The 23,890-nt window shown below is 35.9% G+C and overlaps 1 protein-coding gene across 10 annotated transcripts in view; it reads left to right on the top strand.

Annotated features, from left to right (window-relative positions):
- Window positions 1–23,890, top strand: part of MLLT10 (MLLT10 histone lysine methyltransferase DOT1L cofactor) — a 217,726-nt gene that overhangs the window by 93,256 nt on the left and 100,580 nt on the right. For 9 of the 10 annotated variants that reach the window (XM_028114111.2, XM_028114117.2, XM_028114116.2 and 6 more), the window contains 3 exons: window positions 3,897–4,000; window positions 5,368–5,461; window positions 7,282–7,377. In XM_028114111.2, the coding sequence (XP_027969912.1) occupies window positions 3,897–4,000; window positions 5,368–5,461; window positions 7,282–7,377 (294 nt within the window). The remainder of the gene's footprint in view (window positions 1–3,896; window positions 4,001–5,367; window positions 5,462–7,281; window positions 7,378–23,890) is intronic. The other variant, XM_028114114.2, reaches the window with a different exon arrangement.

Below are 23,890 nucleotides of genomic sequence, written 5' to 3'. Positions count from 1 at the left end.
ACTAGCTAAAGTACAAATAGGGTTGGCTGAAAGGCAACAATAGGCAGTTTCACAACATACATGGGGAGTTGGACCTGGAATGAGAAAGTAACAGACTGAATACCGTCTGTTCCATCTTTAATGTGGGTCCCTACAGTCTTTTTTCTCTCTATGGTCTCTTCTTGTTTTCACATAATTTGTAATTCTGCTTCTCATTTTGTCTGAGTCCCTACAAGTAACTTGACTCAGTGTCCACATTTAAAATTTTTTTTTAAATTGTGGTTCTTTCTTTTTTTTAAGATTTTATTTACTTGACAGACAGCGAGAAAGGGAACATAAGCAGGGGGAGTGGGAGAGGGAGAAGCTGGTTGCCCGCTGAGCAGGGAGCCCGATGTGGGGCTTGATCCCAGGATCCTGGGATCATGACCTGAGCTGAAGGCAGACACTTAACCAACTGAGCCACCCAGGCGCCCCTAAGTTCTAAATTTTTAACAGTAAGTCTGGTCTAGGTACCTGGGCTTAGAAGCCATTTTCACCTAGCAAAACATGGATACCTAGTTACCACTGCATCATTAGAAATTGAGCATAGATACGGACAATTTTACAAAAGAGGTAGGAGTTGCTTAGGTGCTCTTCCTTACCTTCTGTCTCATAAATGTCCATTTAAACTATGTAAAAGCCTATAAACTTTCCTGATGTACATATGCCAAATTGCATATGCCGATTCTTTAGTTTTTATAAAATAGTATAGTGTTCCGCATAAACTTGAGAATGTCTGTCTTTTTTTTTTGCAATAAATTATATTTAATAATTCACAAAGGAGTTTTTGGCCAACTTTTATTTATTTTTTAATTTAATTTTATTATGTTATGTTAATCACCATACATTACATCATCAGTGTTTGATGTAATGTTCCATGATTCGTTGTTTGCGTATAACACCCAGTGCTCCATGCAGAACGTGCCCTCTTTAATACCCATCACCAGGCTAACCCATCCCCCTACCCTGCTCCCCTCTAGAACCCTCAGTTTGTTTCTCAGAGTCCATAGTCTCTCATGGTTCGTCCCCCCCCTCTGTTTTCCCCCCCTTCATTTTTCCCTTCCTACTATCTTCTTTTTCTTCTTTTAACATATAATGTATTATTTGTTTCAGAGGTACAGGTCTGTGATTCATCAGTCTTACAAAACTCACAGCGCTCACCATAGCACATACCCTCCCCAGTGTCTGTCACCCAGCCACCCCATCCCTCCCACCCCCAGCCCTCCAGCAACCCTCAGTTTGTTTCCTGAGATTAAGAATTCCTCACATCAGTGAGGTCATATGATACATGTCTTTCTCTGATTGACTTATTTTGCTTAGCATAATACCCTCTAGTTCTATCCACGTCGTTGCAAATGGCAAGATTTTTTTTTCTGATGGCTGCATAATATTCCATTGTGTGTGTGTGTGTGTGTGTGTGTGTGTGTGTGTATGTATATACACACCACATCTTCTTTATCCATTCATCTGTCGATGGACATCTTGGCTCTTTCCATAGTTTGGCTATTGTGGACATTGCTGTAATAAACATCGGGGTGCACGTGCCCCTTTGGATCCCTACATTTGTATCTTTGAGGTAAATACCCAGTAGTGCAATTGCTGGGTCATAGGGTAGCTCTATTTTCAACTGTTTGAGGAACCTCCATACTGTTTTCCAGAGTGGCTGCACCAGCTTGCATTCCCACCAACAGTGTAGGAGGGTTCCCCTTTCTCCGCATCCTTGCCAGATCTTTCGTTTCCTGACTTGTTCATTTTAGCCGTTCTGACTGGTGTGAGGGGGTATCTCATTGAGGTTTTGATTTGGATTTCCCTGATGCCGAGCGATGTTGAGCACTTTTTCATGTGTCTGTTGGCCATTTGGATATCTTTGGAAAAATGTCTGTTCATGTCTTCTGCCCATTTCTTGATTGGATTATTTGTTCTTTGGGTGTTGAGTTTGATAAGTGCTTTATAGATTTTGGATACTAGCCCTTTTTCTGATATGTCATTTGCAAATATCTTCTCCCATTCTGTCGGTTGTCTTTTGGTTTTGTTGACTGTTTCTCTTGCTGTGCAAAAGCTTTTTATTTTGATGAAGTCCCAAGAGTTCATTTTTGCCCTTGCTTCCCTTTCTTTTTAATACCATCATAATTTTTAGTTTTATTGAATGGTCAAATGTTTTCTTTTCACTTTCTGCTTTCGAAGTTATTGAGAGATTGTTTAAAGACCATTGCATATTTTCTCTGAATTTTGTTATATAAAATGTTATTGTTTCAGTCTGCTCTGTCTTTTCATTTTTAAATATTCTTGATCATTTGTAGGTTAAAAAACGTATGTTACAGGGGCGCCTGGGTAGCTCAGTGGTTAAGTGTTTGCCTTCGGCTCAGGTCATGATCCCAGGGTCCTGGTATCGAGCCCCGCATTGGGCTCCCACCTCAGCGGGAAGCCTGCTTCTCCCACACCCACTCCCCATGCTTGTGTTCCCTCTCTTGCTGTTTTTCTTGGTCAAATAAAATCTTTAAAAAAAAATGTATGTTACATTCTTCCATTGTAATTGGTACTTTCTTTTTGTAATTTGAATGGGTAGAGATGCTCTTATGCAGTGTATCTGGGTTGGTTTTGTTGTCACTTTGGATTTTACTTGTTAGAGTTATAAAATAATTTTTGTAATTCAGTTCACTCTGAGTCCTTGTTTTTCTTTTTATATTTTTAAACATTGTCGTTTATATATTTGAGAGAGAGAGAGAGAGAGAGAGAGAGAGAGAGAGAGGGAGAGCACAAGCAGGGGGAGCAGTAGAGGGAGAGGGAGAAGCAGGCTCCCCCTGACACAGGACTCCATCCCAGGACTCTGAGCTGAAGGCGGATGCTTAACCGACTAAGCCACCCAGGCGCCCCTGAGTCCTTGTTTTTCAACAGAGGAGTTTAAATTAATTTACCTGACTTGATACAAGTTCTTGTAAATACTGTTGAATAGTATTATTTGGCACCTCAGTGCATAGTGGGGGAAGCCTCTCTAGGTTTAAAAAGACATGTGGTCCTGTTGAAGTTGGCTAGGTTATACCTCATTACTGTGCAGAAAGGAGTTGGTTTCTTTTTAGAAGTGTATCATCTGATTTTATGTAGACCTTATTTTTGTATACTCAACTTCTAGTCAGCTGATAATTTTATTCTATATACACTGATACTTGTAGATTGCCATTTATCTAATTCAGTCTTTAATGAAAAGGTGGTACTGTTTATCAGCTATTTTTACCTGGGAAAAGGACCAGATGTCAGTGAAAGTTGGTGGGAGTATTCACTGGCCAATTCTTCCTGGAGACATCTCTGACCTCCTTAGCTAAAGTGTCTTCCTCTCAGGCTCAGTATGTCAGGTTGGCAGGCTGAATGACAGCCCATGTGGGATTCTTGTGAACAGCTGAAATGGCCTAAATTTTGCTCACTCACATAGGACCATCCTTCATCTCTTAGGTCCCAGCTCTCTGTGTTAAACTCCCTTAGGTATACTTATTTACAGCAGACACGAAAAGACAAACCTCTTTTTACACTCTTATTACAAGTCAATTGAATATTGGTGAGGAAGTTTTCAGACCAAGGTATCGTAGGCTTTGTCCTGGCCCCTGACCTCGGTGCCTGTGAAGATTCTTCCTATCGTGTAGGGTGTTTGAGCCTAAGGAGGACTGGGCCTTTGTGAGATCCTGCTGGGACTCTCTTCATGTCTTTGTTGTTTATGTTCTCATGTTTGTAAAAATTAGATTACTGTCAGAAAATGAATTCATGTTTTGAAGTAAAGCAGGTGAGATAGTAAACCCAATCTTGACTTCTGAAGGTAATTGTAAAATTCATTTCTATAAAGCACTTTAAGGTTTTTGCTTCATTTTGTTTATTTTCTCTATACTAAGACTTGCTACATTTGTGATGAACAAGGAAGAGAAAGCAAAGCAGCCACTGGTGCTTGCATGACCTGTAATAAACATGGATGTCGACAGGCTTTCCATGTGACATGGTAAGTATGTTTCTATCATTGGACAGAACTGAAATTCTTATATTTTGTACAAAGGAATACCTTGTAAGTTAAAGGTTTAGGTATCCAAATATTTACAGTAAATTTTATTGGAATAGTTTCTATGTTTAGATTTTCTTATTTATAATAAAGATGATTCTAATAATTCAATTTACCAGAGTGAATTTTGAATAAGTGAACTCTGGTTCTCATGTTTTATTTAGTTGCACTTTGTTTAAAATATTGGTGTTGGTTACCTAACCTTTGGTTTGTTGTTAGGACTAAAAGAGCTGATGTAGATAAACTTAGTGTAGTGCCTGAAATATTAATAAGGATTTAATGAATGATTGTTTTTCTTTGTGTTTGAAGAGGGGAAAAAGCAATCACCATCATATTCACAGTATAATAGTGGCTACTTCCTAAAAAGTTACTTAGATACTTTTCTTGGCATAAAATTTCAAGGGCAAAGATTATCCTGAAATAAAATATTCAGCATAATAGACAACAGTTCAAAATTAGAGTTTGGGAATAATCCATGTACTTGTTACTTTTAAGAAATAGTCTGTATCTAGCAGCCAGTATAGGCACATGCTTTATTTCCTGAGCTTTTAGTGTATGGATTTAAGAAGTCCATTTTAGATTCCTTTTGGGGAATGGAAAAGATTTTTGATTTTATAAATTCTGTTAATAACTTAATTTTTCAAAGATGAAAGTTCTTTTTTGGGTAGAGATATATACTAATACTACTGTAATTTTGAAATGTTAAAAGTGGCAGCTGATGCTGATGACAGATGGACAAGATGATCGTAAACTTTAGCGCTTTGTGTTTTTTTAAAAAAATGAATATCATAACTTTAGGTTTTGATTCCCTTTCTTCCATTGGTTTTGACTGGAAAACACAGAAGCATTTTCCTTGTAACAGAATGTGATCTGTATCTATGGGCACATCCCATCACAAGTCATTTCACCCTTTTAGAGGACTGGACTTACTATTTGTACCTGTGATACAGATTGAAGAAGTAAAATGAAATGTTAATTATGGGGTGGGGGGTATCTTAAAGCAATTTAATGTCTGTTTGATGACATAAAACATTTGTAAGTCTTCATCCTTATTAGAGATGGATGGACCAAAAGTTTATTATAAACTACAAATATAACTTTAGAAAATACCAATCAAAGGTTGAGGTGAAATGTACTTGGTCACAGTGAGAATAAAGCCTTTCATTTTCCCCTTTTCTCCTAGGAGATGTTAAGGTTTAATTACAAATCTTACATGCTTGGAAGTTATTTTAATTTATATATACTGTAGTTTTAAGTTTAATATGTGTGTATATGTATTGTATATATATATTTTTGGCTTTTATTTTCAGTGCTCAGTTTGCTGGACTACTTTGTGAAGAAGAAGGTAATGGTGCAGATAATGTCCAATACTGTGGCTACTGTAAATACCATTTTAGTAAGCTGGTAAGAATTTATCTTGAATTTAACATTAAAATGATAACAGATAGTTTTAACAATAGAGTTGACTCTTTTATAAAAAAGGCGTAACAGCTATTCCCTTTCTCTTGATTTTTGCATGGGATTGTTTGCTTCGAATGTTCTTTACTAGGAATTAAAAGATCGAGTAATTTTTAAAGATTTAATTTCTATTAATAGTAAATAGGATACATTAGAAGAAGCATGTTAGTACTTTATAATCTAACACTATTTTCATGTAATTTCATTTTTTGAAATGATTATACATTTTGTGATTTTCTGTCACTTGTTTCTCATCTTTTTGCTAATTATTCTTTCTTTTCATTTTTATTTACTAGGAGATAGTAAAACTAAAAGCTGTTTTGTAACTTCTTAGTTGACTATCTTGAGAAAAATATATTTAAATACAACTTTGGGAATATTTTAGATATTACCAGTCTTTACTGTTACATAGTCACATGGATGTTTGAGTTGGTAAAATTTGATTAGCTGTTACATATATTGTGTCCATGTTCCTTTGAAGGATCAATATTTAATGTCCTAAGTGTCTATTTTTTTAGTCTTTAATGATAACAGTTAGATGTATATGCTGAAAGTTTAAGTCTTCTTTGTTTTTCTTTAGTGTCTTTTTTTTTTTCTTTCTTAATACCTTTCCCTTGTGAGTGCGACTATTTTTTTCTTATTTTCTTTTAAAGAAACAATATAATTAGGGGCCCCTTTCTCTTGAAATCAGCTCATGACTATTCTGGTTCATGCATATTAAAATACTTAAGGTTATGTAAATATGTTGTTTGATATTGAAGACTTTTATTTTAAGGGCTGACAAAGAATATGGAAGTGCTTTAAGATAAATTTTGAGATAGTAAAATTGAAAATTTTGTTTCCTAGATGTGAAAAGCGTATTGGAATCTTAATTTTCTAAATAGAAGGTGATGTAGAAAAAAATCTAGAAATAATGAAGATGGATTTTGAAAATTAGCAATTTTCTCATTGCTAATTATTGATATGTTGTTATCCGATTTGCTAGTTAGGAGAAGTCTTTAATAATTTAATAAGATTGTATAACCTCTACATTTGCATGGAATTTTAATACCTTTCATAGTCATTTTTATCTAATTTAAACTAGTTATGGTACCACTAAGTTTTAAACACCTTAAATAACTCTTGCTGTCATACTTTATTATGAAATTTTATAAGTATTTTAAATAGAAATGTGCAGTACTTTTAGTAATACTTTGAAAAATGCATGGGTCTAATTCTGACATTTCTTTTAATTTTTTTCTTAATAAACTGCAGACACAAATTTTTAGAAAACTATGCCTTAATACTGAAAATACGAGATTAAAAGGCTTCTTGCTTTTCTTAGTGTGGCAAAAAGTAACTTCAAATATTTTCTTTTCTTCTAGTCTTGGCATCCTTCCTCAGTATGGCATTCTCTATTTTGGTTGAAATTCCTTTTCTTTTTTAAAGAAGACATTGAAAATTATAGTTGATTTCTTTAAGAGGTGGTTTTGTGACAGATAAGCTACTGCTTATTTGAAATTATAGTCTGTTTTCACACATTTTAATAAATGTACAAAAATATGGCATTAATGTTAAATTTAGGTTTAGATTTTCTTTTATAATGAATGTAATAGACAATATATATGAATGGTGTCTAAACTGGATTATATAGTTTGAAATAGTGGGAATTTTTTTTTACTTTAGTAGACATTTTTAAATACTACACACTTGGTTAAGCCTAACAAAAAATTATTTAAAATTTTTTATATACATATACATGTATGTATATATATTTTCTTTTTTAGAAAAAGAGCAAACGGGGATCTAATAGGTCATATGATCAAAGTTTAAGTGATTCTTCCTCTCACTCTCAGGATAAACATCATGAGAAAGAGAAAAAAGTAAGTGGATTTGTTGTTGCTATATATGTAGCACATCTACTTAATAGATTTTTTTTTCCTTTTTTAGATAAAATTAAGTTCTTGATAGCTGGATGGAAACATTGAATACTGAAAATTTTTGACTAATTGAGAGTATAAAGTCAAAGAATAGGGTTAAAATAATGCCATATTTGTGAATATGTTTGTATGGCAGAACCTAGTTCAGCCGAAAATTTGAAATACAAATTGAAAGCATGAGAGAGATTTCTTGCATGTGTTGCTGTGGTCATCTTGTGAAATCTTTGGGTGACTTCAGCAATAATAGTTTGTGGCTATATATTATTAACTGATTATTTCACATGTAAGTACAAATCTCATCAGCTTTTTCACTTTATAATGGAACAGTTTTGAAATTCTGTGTATTCTTGACTGTTTTTCCCCCCAGTGGTGCTAATAATAAAGCACTAAAAGCTTGCCTGATACTAATCTGTCTTTTCTGACTTACCTGTTTTCTGCTTACATTTTTATTTATTTTAAAGGATATGAGTAATTTTTAGTGAACTAATAATAAGTACTATAGTATCATTCATAGGACATAATTGCCAACATAGGAAAAGGCTACTACTGTGAATTGTTTTTAACAAAGTGAGGATAAAAAAGACTTCTTCAGTTAGAAAATAACATTACTCTTAAACAGTTGGTATAAAATAGTTTGGAACATTTTCATGTTTGTAAATACTTAGGGTTTGGGAATAGATTTGGTTTGAATATTTGTGCCTTTTTTCATGGTAAACATTTTAAAAGCTTAAATTTTTAATTTTGAAATTAAATTTCCAGATGTGAGCAAAATAATAATTATAACTTTATATTCACCTTTAGAGCATTTGTTAGGTTTATATGTATGTTTTCTAAATCTTTAGGCAGCAAGTATATATATTCATCTTCTTTAATGAGGTGGTTTTGTGTTAGTGACAATTATAGGGTTCTATCTTGCTGTCTTTTGTTGTTTGGATTGCTGAAGGGAAAATGGCAGATTAGGTTTAATTAGCAGTTTTACTAAGAAGCACTGTGAGATTTTATGTAACCCTTTGAATCCACGAATGAGGGATACAGGTAGGACTCATTATAAATTGTGAGGAGAAAGTCTTCCTGATGAAATTCTTCTCTTCAGTCGTTTCATGAGCATTATCTTGTTAAAGTGTTCATGGTATGATCATATTTATCTTAATATATGCCATGTCATGATATTTTTAATGGACAATTATTAAATGTCATATAGTGTTTAATAAATACAGTGCTATTGATTATATTTATTGATCTTTTTTTTTTGCTCTAGGAATCAGATTTTTCATTTTAGGAGTTTTTTGCAGTTGTTGAATACTAGATAAAAACATTGTTTAGTCAAACCTGTTTAGCTATAAATTTTAGCAGTTGGTATTTTCATTAGTATTGTAAATATTATTTGCATTTTACTTTTGGCATATATAAGTTTAGTATAATTTGATTTTGTTGTCAAACTTAAAATCCATTTGTACATTTTATTTTGTAACAGTTTTTCTGATCATTTATAAAGGCTGTGAGGTAAACATAGTATGAATTCATTATTGTTAGACTTGTTTGCTTGCCTTGGGAATATTTGGGAAAGGACTTTTTTTATTACGTTATGATGTTAAGTAAGTGATAATATAGCTGAAAAGATCGGGTATGATACACTATCTTACTCCCCATCCCTTTTTACCTCTTCTAAGATTTTAACACCTAATAGGTTTGTCTCAGATATGCTTATCATATTATAAAATGTTGCATTGAAGCATAACACAATGCATTCAGACTTTAGTATTTTAAAATACTGTATATTACGAGCTAAATTTTGGTGGTATTGTTTATAAGATATGTTGGAGTCACTCTCCCTTTGAATTTTTTGAAATTTTGAAATATCTTGTATTATAAGTAAGTGGTGATAAAGAATATTTCTACTAAATATTGTGCTATCCAAACCACTTATTTAAAAATGAAATAAACGATTTATAAGTTAACTTTTTATATAACTATGAGAAAATTAAAAAATACATAGTTTTTGCTTCTTAGAGAATTTCTGTGTGATCCAAGATATATTAATACTGGTTAGATATTAACTGTGAAATCCCAACAAGAAGAGAGGAAGATTTAATAGTGAGATATGACCTTGAATAAAGGACAGTTTCCATAAAAACTGAAAAATTGGCATTTTTTTTTTAAGGAATCAAAGTACATGTTTGAAATGAATTGAAGCTATGTAGAGGAGGGGTATAATTTCATTCATTAAACAGTTTGAATCATTAGGTATTAAGAATATCTTCTAAGATGATTAATGTTCCTTGTAAAATAGAATTTTCTTTTAAGCCTAGTATTTTTGTGTTACAGAAACACTGCCACAGAGTGAGATGTAGGCCAGGGTTAGGAAATGCAGCGATGTATCTGGTAATACGTGGTTGTATTGGGATGTTCCCAGCTTCAGAAAGGATTTTTTTCTGAAGGCTAATTTGTAGGTCTTTATTTAAAAATCAGTGGTTATTTATTACATTGAGATAATCTTGTACCAATTCAGTTGATCTTCAGACACACCCTCTCCCCACTCATTAATGTTAACTAATCCATAATGTATTAAAAGTATAGTTCTGTACTTCTAATACTTTACAACAGAGTCACCATTAGTGACAGGATTATGTGGAAATGCATTAATTTCCAAGTGGGTATTGCCAGCGTAAATACTGTTAGCCTATGTTGGGTGGGTGTTTGTGGGAGGTAGGTTTTTCAGTTAGTGTTTTGTGAACCTCAGGGATTGACTGGACTTCCTTTCCTTTAGGACTACTCATTTTTTTGAAGAAGAGAACTGGGCTGGGGCGCCTGGGTGGCTCAGTATGTTAAGCATCTGCCTTTGGCTCAGGTCATGATCCCGGGGTCCTGGGATGGAGTACTGCACTGAGCTCCTTGCTCAGCGGGAAGCCCGCTTCTCCCGCTCCCTCTGATGCTCCGCTGCTTGTGCTCTCTCCCCCCCCCCCATCAAATAAATAAAATCTTCAAAAAAACAAAAAAACCGGGCTATTTCTGTGGCCCTCAGAGGACTAAAACTCTCATTTCAGAGTTGTCATTACTTCTTTATGTATCTTTTTAAAACTTTTCAGCATTGAGAGTTACCTGTCGTGCCCTTCCCTTTTTTGTGTACTTTTTCCTTTTGGAAATCTTCCACTTAAGTTAAAGCTTTAAGCTTCTCTGCATGTGCAGAGAGTTAAGAGAGGGCAGGGCTCTCAGTTTAGAATGCCTGGGATGTGAGTTTGGTAGGGCTGAAGAGTGACAGGAGACTACTTGGTTAAGAAGGGGCCCGTTCCTGGGGAATTTTATAAGTGATGCCAGTTTGATTCTTCATTCTGAGGTGTTGGGCAGCCAGCCAGAAAGATTAAAATTTTTTTTAACTTTTGATTTTGCAATAATTTTAGACTTTGAGAGAAGTAGAGAAATATTACACCTTATTTCTCTGTATCACTCACCCAGATTTTCAAAATATTGACATTTTAAGCTTGTCCTCTCTCTGCTCCCCTTTGCTGTCCCACTTTCTCACTCTTTGTCTAATCTTTTTCTGAATTATTACAGAATAAATTAGAAATATAATACCCCTTTAGCCCGAGTGTACTACTTTAATGTGTAGGTTTAATAAAAAATGGAATTTCCTACTTGATTACAGTACACTGATCAAAATTAGTAAATTAACATTTTTCATAGAGCTGTTAGGTAATCTGCAGGTCCTATTCAATTTTCACCCACTAATATCATCCATACTGAAGAGGGAAACTTTTTTTCTGGTTCAGAATCCAATCCAGGATCCCACACTGCATTTAGTTTTCATGTCTTTTCAGTTTTTCAGTCTGTTCATTCTGGAGTATTTCCTCATTCTTTGTCTTTCATGACCTTGACGTCTCTGAAGCCCTGTTTTAGGTTCTTGGAGGCATTGCCTTGTTGTTTTTTTTTTGTTTGTTTGTTTTTTTAACGAGTCATTTATTTGAGAGAGAGCATGTGTGCATGCGTGGGTGGGGGGAGGAGCAGAGGGAAAGAATCTCAAGCTGATTCCCCACTGAGTGTGGAGCCTGATGTGGAGCTGGATCCCAGGACCCTGAGATCATGACCTGAACGAAATCAAGAGTCAGATGCTTAACTGACAGAGCCACCCAGGCGCCCCTGCCTTCGTCTTAACAATGGATTTTACAGTCACAGCCTTGCTTCAGCCTTTTCATGGAATGGTTTTCTGAGGTGGCCTAGGTTTTGTCTTTTTCTGGAAACCGTTCCTTACTTTTATATTGTTTGCTTTTTGTAGAGTATACGAATTTTCAGAACCAGCAAGTTGCCTTTCCTAATTTAGTTTATACTCCTCTGTTTTTTTTTTTTTTAAGTAAAAAATTAGATTGCACTTTCAACATACTACCTAAAAAATTACCTGGTTAAGTCATCCAATTCATTAAATACACTTTCTATTTTCTGTGTTACCATAGGCAGCAATGTTGCTAAACTTCCAGCTTCTATATAACAGGGACCCCTTTTCCTCTAATTTTTGATTAAATTTCTCTCACTTTCTTTTATGCCCTGGATAGCAGCCACCTGGAAGGCCGTAAGGTTTCTAGTAACATCTCTTCAGTATTCATTAGGTTTTCACTCATAGTCTGAAAGTCCTTCTAGCTTTTGTCCATTGCTTATTTTCATGCAACTTCCACAGTTTCAGGGATTTTGTTACAGTAGCATCCCATTCCTTGTAACAAATTCTGAATCAGTTACCTATTGCAGCACAACAAATTTCCCTAAAACTTAGTGGCTTAATTATAATAAACATTTATTTTCTCAGTTTCTGTGGATCTGGAATTTGGACTTAGGGTATTTCTAGCTCAAGGTTTCTCATCCAATTATAGTAAAAATTTTGGCAGGAATATAGTCATTTGAAGGCTGGATTCAGACTGGAGGATGTGCTTCCATGATGGCTTATTCACATGGCTAGCATGTTTTTGCTGGCTGAGCAAGAACCTCATTTTCTGGCTGCATTAAGTGTCCTTATGACATGGCACTAGCTTTCCCCAGGGTGAATGATCTAAGATAGAGAGCAAGGTGGAAGCTGCAGCTTTTTTTGTGATTAGACCTGATGTTACACATTGTCTTGTTTTCCTTGTTGAATGCCTTTTTTAAAAAACTTTTTTTTGTGGTAAAACATATATAAAATATTTGCCATTTTAACCACTTAAGACACTCATTTTTGCAGTATTCTGTTAGTTACACAGGGCAACCTGTTCAGTGTCATTGGATACTACCTAGGGGCAAAGATCATGGGAAACTCTTGGAGGCTGGCTACCACACCCTGAGAATTGGGCGGATACCCTGTTTCCCATTAAATTTTCACCCACAAGTTTTAGCATCCATTGACGGTTCTACCTAAAATAGTGTTTGACAAAAGGTGATTTCTCATAATTCATTCTACATCCATTAATGGGCACTCTACTGTAAATTAGAGCTTCTCTCCCTTTCTCACTTTCTTCATCAGTAATGGGGAAGGGAAGATTCTACAGACGAAATCAGAAGTAGCCATAGATACAGGAGGAAAGTTAGAAGAGATATGTTTTGGAATTAAGGAGAAGTGTGTATTTCAGAAAGTTAGTGCTCAGCATTTAGATTGCATATGAAAGATCAGCTAATATAAGGCACAATATATGTCCTTTGGATTCAGTGCTAAAGAATTGGTTGAGAAGGTGTCTCAGTGTAATGGTCAGAGGAGAAGCTAATTGAAGTTGGTAAATGAATAAAGTAGGTATGAGGAAATGTAAATCATGGGAGTATTTAACTCTTTTAAAGAATCTTGGATGTCAAGAAGAGGGGAGAGATAGGACAATAACTGGAGGAATATGTGATACTAAGTTGTAGTAGTGGACAGTAAGAATACTGTCTTCGCCTGTTGCGGGAGGAACAAGGAGAGATGCATTTAGGTGAATAACTTGGTCACCTGGATAATGAAGCAGAGAAAATCGGTATGGACAGATTCCCAAGGAGATATTGCTAGGTAGATTGGATATAAAGATAAGGAAAAGGAAACGAGTTCGTTGTTTTCACAAGTGTTTAAAGTAGTGGGTCATGAGATCCAAGGTTGGATAATAGATGTAAGTGAAACTAGGGAACGGGGTCACATAGATTTGGAGAAAATGTTGGAGAAAGGGCCTAGAAGACTTAGTGAGGTCCAAGAACAAGTGCGAATGTGAATCAACTGCAAGGTATGGAGAAAGTATAGAACATGGTGGTTCAGTATTTCACTGGACTGTACTGGCTTCAGCTGTTGCGGGACAAATTTCCATGGGTCTCTCACATTTGTACACATTTTGTGAATAGAGGCCTTGACTGCCTTTGTTCCAGATTATCTTTTTGAAGTTGTTTTTGTGATGAACAGCCTTGGAAAATGGAGGCAACATCATTAAGAGCAAAGGGCAGATTTGCTTACAGCCATGGAAAACACAGAGATAGTATCTCTTTCTGGGATAATGACAGCAGGCCTGCTTACTGTTCAGAATTAGATTCCCTAAGCCCACGGTTCCTCTTCTGTAATGCAACCCACTATGTGTGCAAGTGTCATTTGGCCCTTTTCAAGTCATCCTGTCAGAATTGGGGTTTGGGGAGCCCATGGAGTGGCTGGCATTCTGGCTACTGCTGTTGCTGTGAGTGGTAAAGCCCTTTGTGTACAACTCAGGAGTTTTGTGTCTTCTTTAAGCATCCATGAAACTGGCAGGCTAACTTGTTAGATTGCAAGTATGATATTAGACCCATCATAATTTTTGGCACAAGATGTTATTATAGGCATATTGAAGAAGAGAGAATTGAAGTGAAAACCGCTAGAATTGAGGATGTTTGGGGATTATGAGATTTGGCCACCTAGGATTAGCCTTAGTTTGGTAACACATCCACTCTTGTGGTCAGGGCTGTTGGGATACTATGGTTGAAGGTCTTACCAAGATCACGTGGAGTAGGGGTGTGTGGGTGGCTCAGTCGTTAAGCGTCTGCCTTCGGCTTAGGTCGTGATCCCAGGGTCCTGGGATTGAGCCCCGCATCGGGCTCCCTGCTCCGCGGGAAGCCTGCTTCTCCCTCTCCCACTCCCCCTGCTTGTGTTCCCTCTCTCGCTGTGTCTCTATCAAATAAATAAATAAAATCTTAAAAAAAAAACTTCTATCTCAGTGAAAAGACAAGCAACCCAGATTAAAGATTCTATTATATATTATGTATTGTTATATATATCTGTTTTCCTAGGGAAAAAAAACATATGTAAAGACCACGTGGAATAGGGAAGAATTACCTAAAGAAAAAAATGGGCAGACAAAAACAAGAGATAACTATTAGTGAATGACAGAGCCAGGATTCAAGACCAAGTATTCCTGATTCCAAAGTCCATGGGTTATTTTTCAGATGTCCTTCTGACTTTCACTTGGAGGCTTAATAATCACATTTCTTTAAAAGATAAATCAGATATATTACAAAAATTAGCTTTTCTTTTGTATTATACAGATGGTGAAGTTTTTGCATGTTTTAAAAAGAATGCTAATGCAAAGAATCTCTTAATGAATCTTTTTTTTTTTCCTTTTTCTTATGACTCTTATACATTGTTCCAGGATGTTCTTATTTAGACTGGTGAATGTTTGGGGGCGCCTCACTGGCTCAGTCAGTAGAGCATGTGACACTTGGTCTCGGGATTGTGAGTGCGAGCCCCACCTTGGGCATGGAGTCTACTAAAGATAAAATATTAAAAAAATGTATTAGACTGGTGAATGTTTCAGAGAAGAGATTTTTGAAGAGCTTGTAACTTAGAAGAGATAGATACCTTGTCAAAGAAGATGAAAAGTGAAAGTTAACAAGTTGGTGGGAATAACCTTTTTGAAATTTTTCTTTTTTTTTTTTAAACACTTCATTATTCTTTTTAAATTTATTTTTACTTTTTTTATTTGTCAGAGAGAGAGAGAAAGCACACAAGCAGGGGGAGCGGCAGGCAGAGGGAGATGCAGGCTCCCCCATGAGCAAGGAGCCCTATGTGGGACTCAATCCAGGACCCTGGGATCATGACCTGAGCCGAAGGCAGACACTTAACCAGTTGAGCCACCCAGGCGTCCCTGAAATTTTTCTTGAACTCAGATGTTGAAGACAAACATTAATATAGTGTGCATCAATTAAATGGCATGTCCATGAAATCGGATTTAATGACTAATTGAATTGGCTGAGGGCGAAGTTCTTTAGTCTATAGAGTTATCATTTTTTGTAAGGTTAAGATTGCACAAGATAAAAAGACTAAAATGCTTAAATACATTTAGGTGTTTAGAGTTAATTTCCAGCTCTCTAAAACCATAGCGTTATGGAGATTAAGTGACTATAACAAATTGTTCTACAATAATAATACAAATATTTGTTAATATATTATCTATATTAAACTAGTTTAATTTCCTTTTTCATAGATGAAGAAATAAGGACATGAATGTTAATTAAATTTGATAAATGTTTATGAAGCATCTACTGAATTCAAGATGCCATGCTCATTTCCTAGGAAAACAGATTAAAAATTAGAGTCATACTGACACTAAACAATTTGTCCAAAATTACATATTTGGGAACATAACTGTGAGAAAACCCAGTTTGTATTTTTAAAATTTTGTGCTCTCTTCATTTGACTTTTACATATTTCAGAAACTTAGCTATAAGCAGTGAGAGTGTTAAGAGTAAATAGGTGGAAGTTTCTGAAAAGCTCTTTACTGTATTTTATCTAATTTGATTTGCTGCTGATGTATACATACCACTAAGAACAAATAAAGGAGGGGCGCCCGGGTGGCTCAGTTGGTTAAGCGTCTGCCTTCGGCTCAGGTCGTGATCCTAGGGTCCTGGGATTGAGCCCCACGTCAGGCTCCCTGCTCTGCGGGAAGCCTGCTTCTCCCTCTCCCACTCCCTCTGCTAAAATGGCCAATAATAGATGAAAGGAATGGGATATATTGTGCCTCAGTTTTCTCATTGCATCTAGGTGATACTAGTATTTAGTTTCATAGGGTTGTAAAAATTAAGTGAGCTAATACATGTAAAATGACTTTGCACTTCTTAAAGTGCTAATTGAAAATCTGGTTGTCCAGATAGACAACTCAATAGTATCTAAAGTGTTAGTTAATATTATTACATTTAAAATCATGATTTAAAATTGAAATAATGGGCAAAGGGGTTTTTATATAAATGAAAGATGTAGTATACAGAAGTGCGCACTTTAAATTTATTTATTTATTTATTTATTTATTTATTTTTAAAGATTTTATTTATTTGACAGAGAGAGACAGACAGCAAGAGCGGGAACACAGCAGGGGCAGAGGGAGAGGGAGAAGCAGACTCTCTGCTGAGCAGGGAGCCCGACACGGGACTTGATCCCAGGATCCTGGGATCATACCTGAGCCCAAGGCAGACGCTTAACGACTGAGCCACCCAGGCGCCCCTAAATTTATTTTAATTAGAAAAATTAATTTCACTTAAGAATTTCATTTATAAAAGGTTGGAAGAAAATTCAGGAAGATGTTACCAATTATGCCTATACCATATTTGCTTTTGCTTTTTTTTTTTTTTTTTTACTATTTTCTGAATATTTTTTAGAGTTTGTTTTTTAAATAGTTTATATACTAGTTTATTTTTAGCTTAGGGACACCTGGGTGGCTCAGTTGGTTGTGTCCAACTCTTTTTTTTTTTTTTTTAAAGATTTTATTTATTTATTTCACAGAGACACAGCGAGAGAGGGAACACAAGCAGGGGGAGTGGGAGAGGGAGAAGCAGTTTTCCCGCGGAGCAGGGAGCCCAATGTGGGGCTCGATCCCAGAACCCTGGGATCATGACCTGAGCCAAAGGCAGTCGCCTAACAACTGAGCCACCCAGGCGCCCCAGGTTGTGTCCAACTCTTGATTTTGGCTCAGGTCATGATCCCCGGGTTGTGGAATCAAGCACCATGTTGGATTCTGTGCTAGGCATGGAGCCTGCTTGAGATTTATCGCTCTCCCTCTCCTTCTGCCCCTCCCCCTGCTCACGTGCACACGTGTGTGCGCCCTCTCTCTCTCAAATAAAAATAAATCTTTAAAAAAATAAAATGTTTTAATATTACAGGGAATTTGTATGAGTAGTACAATGAACAAGTATGTAGGTTTAACCTACATTCAGCAGTTGTTGACATTTTACCACATTTGATTTATCTTCAACTTTATACATCTACGTAAAGTACAGAGACATTAAAAAAAAAATCTGTCATGTATCCATTTGAGAATTAATTGCTCACATTGTGAGACTTCATCTCTAAATAGGGACATCTTCTAAGGACATCCTTCTACATTGCTGCAATGTAATTATATTACTTAGGAAATATATTAATCATGAAATCATGTACTACATTAATCATTAGCTATTAATTAATATTAGTTACAAATAATATTAATATAGCATTAATGTAAATATTTTACTTAGGAAATATAATTACTTAGGGAATGTAAATACTATCTAACATACCGTCCATATCCAAATATCTCCTTTTGTCTCAATCATGTCCTTTAATAGCTGATTAGAAAAGAAATTGACCCAGGATTCAGCAAAGTATCAGATATTGCATTTAGTTATTTCTCTTTACTATAATCTAAAACAGTCTCCAGGCTTTTCTACCTTTCATGACATTGACATTTTTGAAGAATCCAGATCAGTTGTTTTACAGAATGTCCCTCTACTGGGATTTGTATTATTTATTTAAACCTCCTGTTCAGATCCATGTTAAACATATTTGATAGAATTACCACATAAGTGGTGTATTGTTCACAGTGCATCATATCCTTTAAAAAAAAAAAAGAAAGATCATCATGTCATATCCTTTAGTGGGGATGTTATTTAGAAACCAGTTCTGTTTGGAGTGGGTCCCTGTTTTACAATGGACCCCTGCCTGGAAGGTTAATTTGAGATGTTACATCAGTCCTTCCCTGTAGGCCTCTTGCATTTATCCAGTGTTGGTAAGTGCAAAACCCTTCATTGTTTCAGATGCTCTTCTCAGATTGGCCCCTAGTTCTTTCCAGTGGAGACTGTTGATGATTTGGGGGTTTAATTGTTTCTTCCTTCTCCCCTCACAAATACTGTTACCATGCAGTCTTCTAGTGCTTTGTCCCAACCTGCTTGTATTTTGGAGTTCATGGCAATATTCTGAACACTCGGTTTTGTTGTAAATATAATTCCATGGGTTTTGGTTTTCCTGTTTAAGTTGTTTCTTTCTTTCTTTTTTTTTTTTTTTTAAAGATTTTATTTATTTATTTGAGAGAGAGAGAATGAGCGATAGAAAGCACGAGAGGGAAGAGGGTCAGAGGGAGAAGCAGACTCCCTGCTGAGCAGGAAGCCCGATGTGGGACTCGATCCCGGGACTCCAGGATCATGACCTGAGCTGAAGGCAGTCGCTTAACCAACTGAGCCACCCAGGCGCCCAAGTTGTTTCTTTCTATGTGGGGATTCAGAAAGATTGGGAAGCTATGCTGCTGCCACCGTATTCCCTTTCTTACTATTTTAATTTCTTAACTTTTTTAGAAGATTTATTTATTTGAGAGAGAGAGAGTGTGCAAGCGCACAGGCGCACATGTACAAGTTGGGAGAAGGACAGAGGGAAAGGAAGAGAATCTTAAGCAGACCCCCCCACTGAGTGAGGAACCAGATGTGGGGCTTGATCTCATGACCAATGAGAACACAACCTGAGCCGAAATCAAGAGTTGGACGCCTAACTGACTGAGCCACCCAGACACTCCTAATTTCTTTATTACTTTAAAAGGAGTTTTCTTTTAGTATATCTAATTTTATTGTCTGTATATAAAAATTATTGGTCTTTATATGTTGGTTTTATATGCTCCCACCTTATTTTATTGTATGAGGTAGTTTTATCGCTGATTCATGATATCTATCATAGGTTCACTTAAAATTTTAAAGGGGGGTTTAACCTCAAATGATAATTTGTGACAGAAGCAGTACAAAGTAGTTTTACAAGGCTTTACTGTTTTCACCAAATCTTTTGTGTCATAGGAGCTGTATTTTATTTTTTATTTTTTTAAAGATTTATTTATTTTAGAGATTATGCACGAACAGGGGGAGGGACAGAGGGAGAGTGAGAGAGAGGGGAAGCAGACTCCCTGCTGAGTGGGGATCCTGATGCAGGGCTCGATGCCGGGACCCTAAGATCATGACCTGAGCCGAGACCAAGAGTTGGACACTTGACTGACTCAGGTGCCTCTTTAATAGCTGTATTTTAAAAGCAAGTGATTTTTTTTGTTTTTCACTTTAAAAATAGGCAATATCAGGGCGTCTGGGTGGCTCAGTCGGTTAAGTGTCTGCCTGCGGCTCAGGTCATGGTTGTGGGGTCCTGGGATTGAGTCCTGCATCGGGCTCCTTGCTCAGCCAGGGAGTCTGCTTCTCCCTCTCCCCCTACCGCCCCTCAATCTGTCACTCGCTCGCTCTCAAATAAGTAAATAAAATATTTTTTATAAAAAGGCAATATCAGAAACAAACCAATCTCAAACTTTTAATTATGGCATTTCATTTAAGTGGGGAGAATGGGTGAAAATAAAAGTATGTCGTTTATAGACAGAATATATTTTGGAGGTAGCTCTCTAGCCCCTTGTCCTTCTCTGTACAAGCTTATTTCACTTCTGTGATAGTGATAATGACATGGGCCATAGATTTCTATATATATTAGTTCTACCTCCTAATTTTTTGTATTGTGTTAAAATACACATAACATAAAATTTACTATCTTAACCATTTTTAAGTGTATAGTTCAGTGTATTAAATACATTGTTGTGTGCCCATCACCACCATCCATCTGCAGAACTCTTCATCTTGTAAAACTGAAACTCTGTAGCCATTAAATAATAACTCCCCACCCCCCTACTTCCCCAGCCCCTGGCAACCACCATCTACTTTCTGTTTCTAGGAGTTTGACTACTCTAGATTCTTCTTGTAAGTGGAATCATACAGTAGCTGGCTTTTTGTGATGGGCCTGTTTCACTTAGCATACTGTCCTTAAGGTTCGTCCATGTTATTTCTTGTTAGAGTTTCCTCTTTTTTTTTTGAGGTTGGGTAATATTCTATTGTATGTATGTACTACGTTTTGCATATTTACTTGTTGATCGACACTTGGTTGCTTCCAAATTTTAGCCATTGTGAATACTATTGTGAAGATGGGTGTATAAATATCTCTTCACCCCTGCTTTCAGTTCTTTTGGGTATATACCTAGCATTGGAATTACTAAATCAGACATGGTGATTCTGTGTTTAATTTTTTGAGGAACAACGCTTTTTTCACAATGGCTATACCATTTTACATTCCTACCAATAAGGGATCCAGTTTCTCCACATTTTTACCATCACTTTGTTTTTTGTTTCTTCTCTGTAGTAGTTTTGTTACCTTCATTATCAGTTACTTGGTCTTTGGCCCCTTTGTTTATCTACCTGAGACTGATTATTATAAAGTAAGCTTTGTGTACTGATTATTGTCTGAGAATTACATTGGAGAAAAAGTGGGAGTGTATTCAAATGTAAATTTTATTGATTTAGTATGAAGTTCTAGACCAAACAGTCCAATAAAACTTTCTGCATTGATAGAAATTTTCTGTAATTGTGTTAATACAGTGGCCACTAGCCACATCTGGCTGTTAGATACTTGAAATGTGTCAAACTGAGGTAGTGAATATTTAATTTAATTTAGTTTTAATTAAGTTAAAATTAAATAGCAGTGTGTGGCAAGTTGATACCATATTGGACAGCATGGCTTTAGAAAATAATGAGAGCCTGGTTGTTCATGTATAAGGTTTTCTGGGTAAATACAGAGTTACTTGTGTTTAAATTATAAAATGTTTTTATTCAGTTTCTTACGTTTAACCATTTACTTCATCATGAAGTATATTACTCAAATATGGGAACCAAATAGGCACTAATAAGTTTTAGGTCAACCAACAGTAGGTAAGGAATTACTTTGTACTAAGTCTTTCAGGCAACAGGTAGATTGGAAAGCTTTTGTGATGAAAAATTATGAGTATAATACTAGTTTATTCTTAATTGAGAGTTCTTACGATTTGCCTCATGTCTGCCCATTATGGTTGCTTGGTAGTTTTTCCTCCTTTCACGTTCAGTAGAGGTCAGTGTCTCTGTAACTGTTATCTGAAATGGGTTGGAACCTTTTGTCCACCAAGGATGAATCTATATTGATAATGAATCTTATTATTACAACTGGATGGAAATGAAGCCAACTGCCAGATTGTCAAGGAAGTCCTCCTACCTGGAAAAGGGTTAGCAACCCACCAGGACATCATTTAGATGGCTGTCTTCTCAGCCTGGAACCATCTCCTCAAATCCTTCTCCTAATAAAGCAACAAAATAGAGGACCATTTATTTACTGCCTGATTGACCATACGGTGTACTTAATATGTTTGTTACCATTCCCACTTTCCTCGAGTTTCATTAATTGGCCTGTGATGCTCTTACCCTTCCTCTTCCAGAAAGCCGTATCTCTAACAGCATCATGTTCTTATCACCAAGCTGTCATGAGCTGTGTAAGAGGTTCATGATTACCCTACTAGTAACTAGCTAGGAGACAGGAGAATCCTGGCTCAGAGATGAAGGACAGTTAATTACACAGTACTCCCAGTGACCATAGGATCAGGATTTTTACACCATTCCCCCAAGACCCAGTTTCCGTAGGGCAACACAGAGAGGGCCATATGACATCTGCTCCTGCAGTCTGTTGCATTGCTGTAGAAGAACCCCAAGTTTAGGCATCTGAATCTTTTGTAATGGACAGTAAGCATGGCTGCCCTTTGCTCCTAAAGGAGACACTCATCTTAGTCTGTTCATTATACAAACAACCTTGAAAAGATAGTCCAAAACAACCGGTAAGTTATTGCCTCACTCGCAAGATGTGCAGAGAAAACTGTAGAGATTCACATAAAATTGTCTCCCGACACATAACAATTCTCAAATTATCTGTTGGCTTAATAACAGTGTTTATTTTTCATTAACAACTAAGTCCAAAACAGGTGTTCTTGACTGGCAGACAGCTTTTTTCCAAGTCATGAATCAGGGAATTAGTTTCCTTCCATCTTGTGACTTAGCGTTCTTTTTGATGTTGCTTCTGTGGCTGTGATGGTCATTTGCATTGATCTCTGGAAGAGGAAGGAACATGGACACTAAACTGTTGGGGCTGTTAAGGACCATGCCCAGAGGTAATTAACATCATTTTTCATTTAGGTTGCATTTGGCTAGAACGTAAAGACCACATATAACTGTAAAGGAAGCTGGGAAGTATCTTGTTCTAAGTAAGAAAAAGAAACGGGTTTGGTGAATAGCTGGCATACCTCATTTTAGCCCTTCTTTTTGTTAAGCCATATGTCATTACAAAAAATTCAAACAAGGCAGAGCATTTTAAAAATTGCAAGTAATTGGGCTCCCTGCTCAGTGGGGAGCCTCCTTCTCCCTCTCCCTCCACCTTCCATTCCACTTGCTTGTGCGCGCGCGCGCGCTCTGTATCAAATAAATAAATAAATAAGATCTTAAATAAATAAAAATCTCAGGTTAATTAAAAAAGAAAACCAAACACCCACTCCAGTATCCACCATTCAGAAATAGCCATCATTACTTACTAAGTAAGCTTTCTAGATGTCATTTTTATACATATATATATGTATATATATATATATAGTCTATATATATATAGATATATATATATGTATAATATATATGTATATATATGTATATGTATATATGTATATAGACTATATATATGTGTATATATATGTATATATGTATATATATGTATATACTATATGTATATATATACATATATATGTATATATGTGTATATATATATAGACTATATATATATGTCTATGTCTATATAGTCTATATATATATATATATAGACTTAGGATGGTTAGATTGATAAAAGTTATTTTGTTAAGATGATGCAGTGCTATTAATATTTAAAAAACATTAAAGTCCGATTTAGCTGGTTATATCGAAGAAAAAGAAAGTGAAGTAAAATAGGTAACATTATTGAACTTCAAATAAAATTTTCTTACCACAAGAGATGTTATTTCCTTAAATACAACTTGAAGTGTATGTAATAAAAGATTACAAAACCAAACAAAAACATTATCTTTCCAGTTCAGATGCTCTCAGCTATAACAGAATATTGCTAAAGCAATAGGGAATTTGCTGTTTTTGCCTAAGTTTAAAGACTAGACTTTTATAAGATTGGTTAATTTGTCAGTAGCCAATCCAAGAGTGGCAGGGCATTGTGTTTTTTTGTGGTTTTCTTGACTTTTCTAAGCATGATTGCCAGGTCACTGCAGTTGTTCCAAGGGTTTGGTGTAATACCTGAGCATCTGACGGCAGGAAGGGAGTACCTTATTAAGAAAGAGAACAGTGGGGGGCGCCTGGGTGGTGCAGTTAAGCAACCGACTCTTGA

Source organism: Eumetopias jubatus, unplaced genomic scaffold (genome assembly GCF_037043125.1).
Source record: "Eumetopias jubatus isolate StellerSeaLion01/CBP00866 unplaced genomic scaffold, mEumJub1_p1.0 scaffold_8, whole genome shotgun sequence".
Taxonomy (NCBI): domain Eukaryota; kingdom Metazoa; phylum Chordata; class Mammalia; order Carnivora; family Otariidae; genus Eumetopias; species Eumetopias jubatus.
This window is presented reverse-complemented; position numbering and strand designations above follow the sequence as displayed.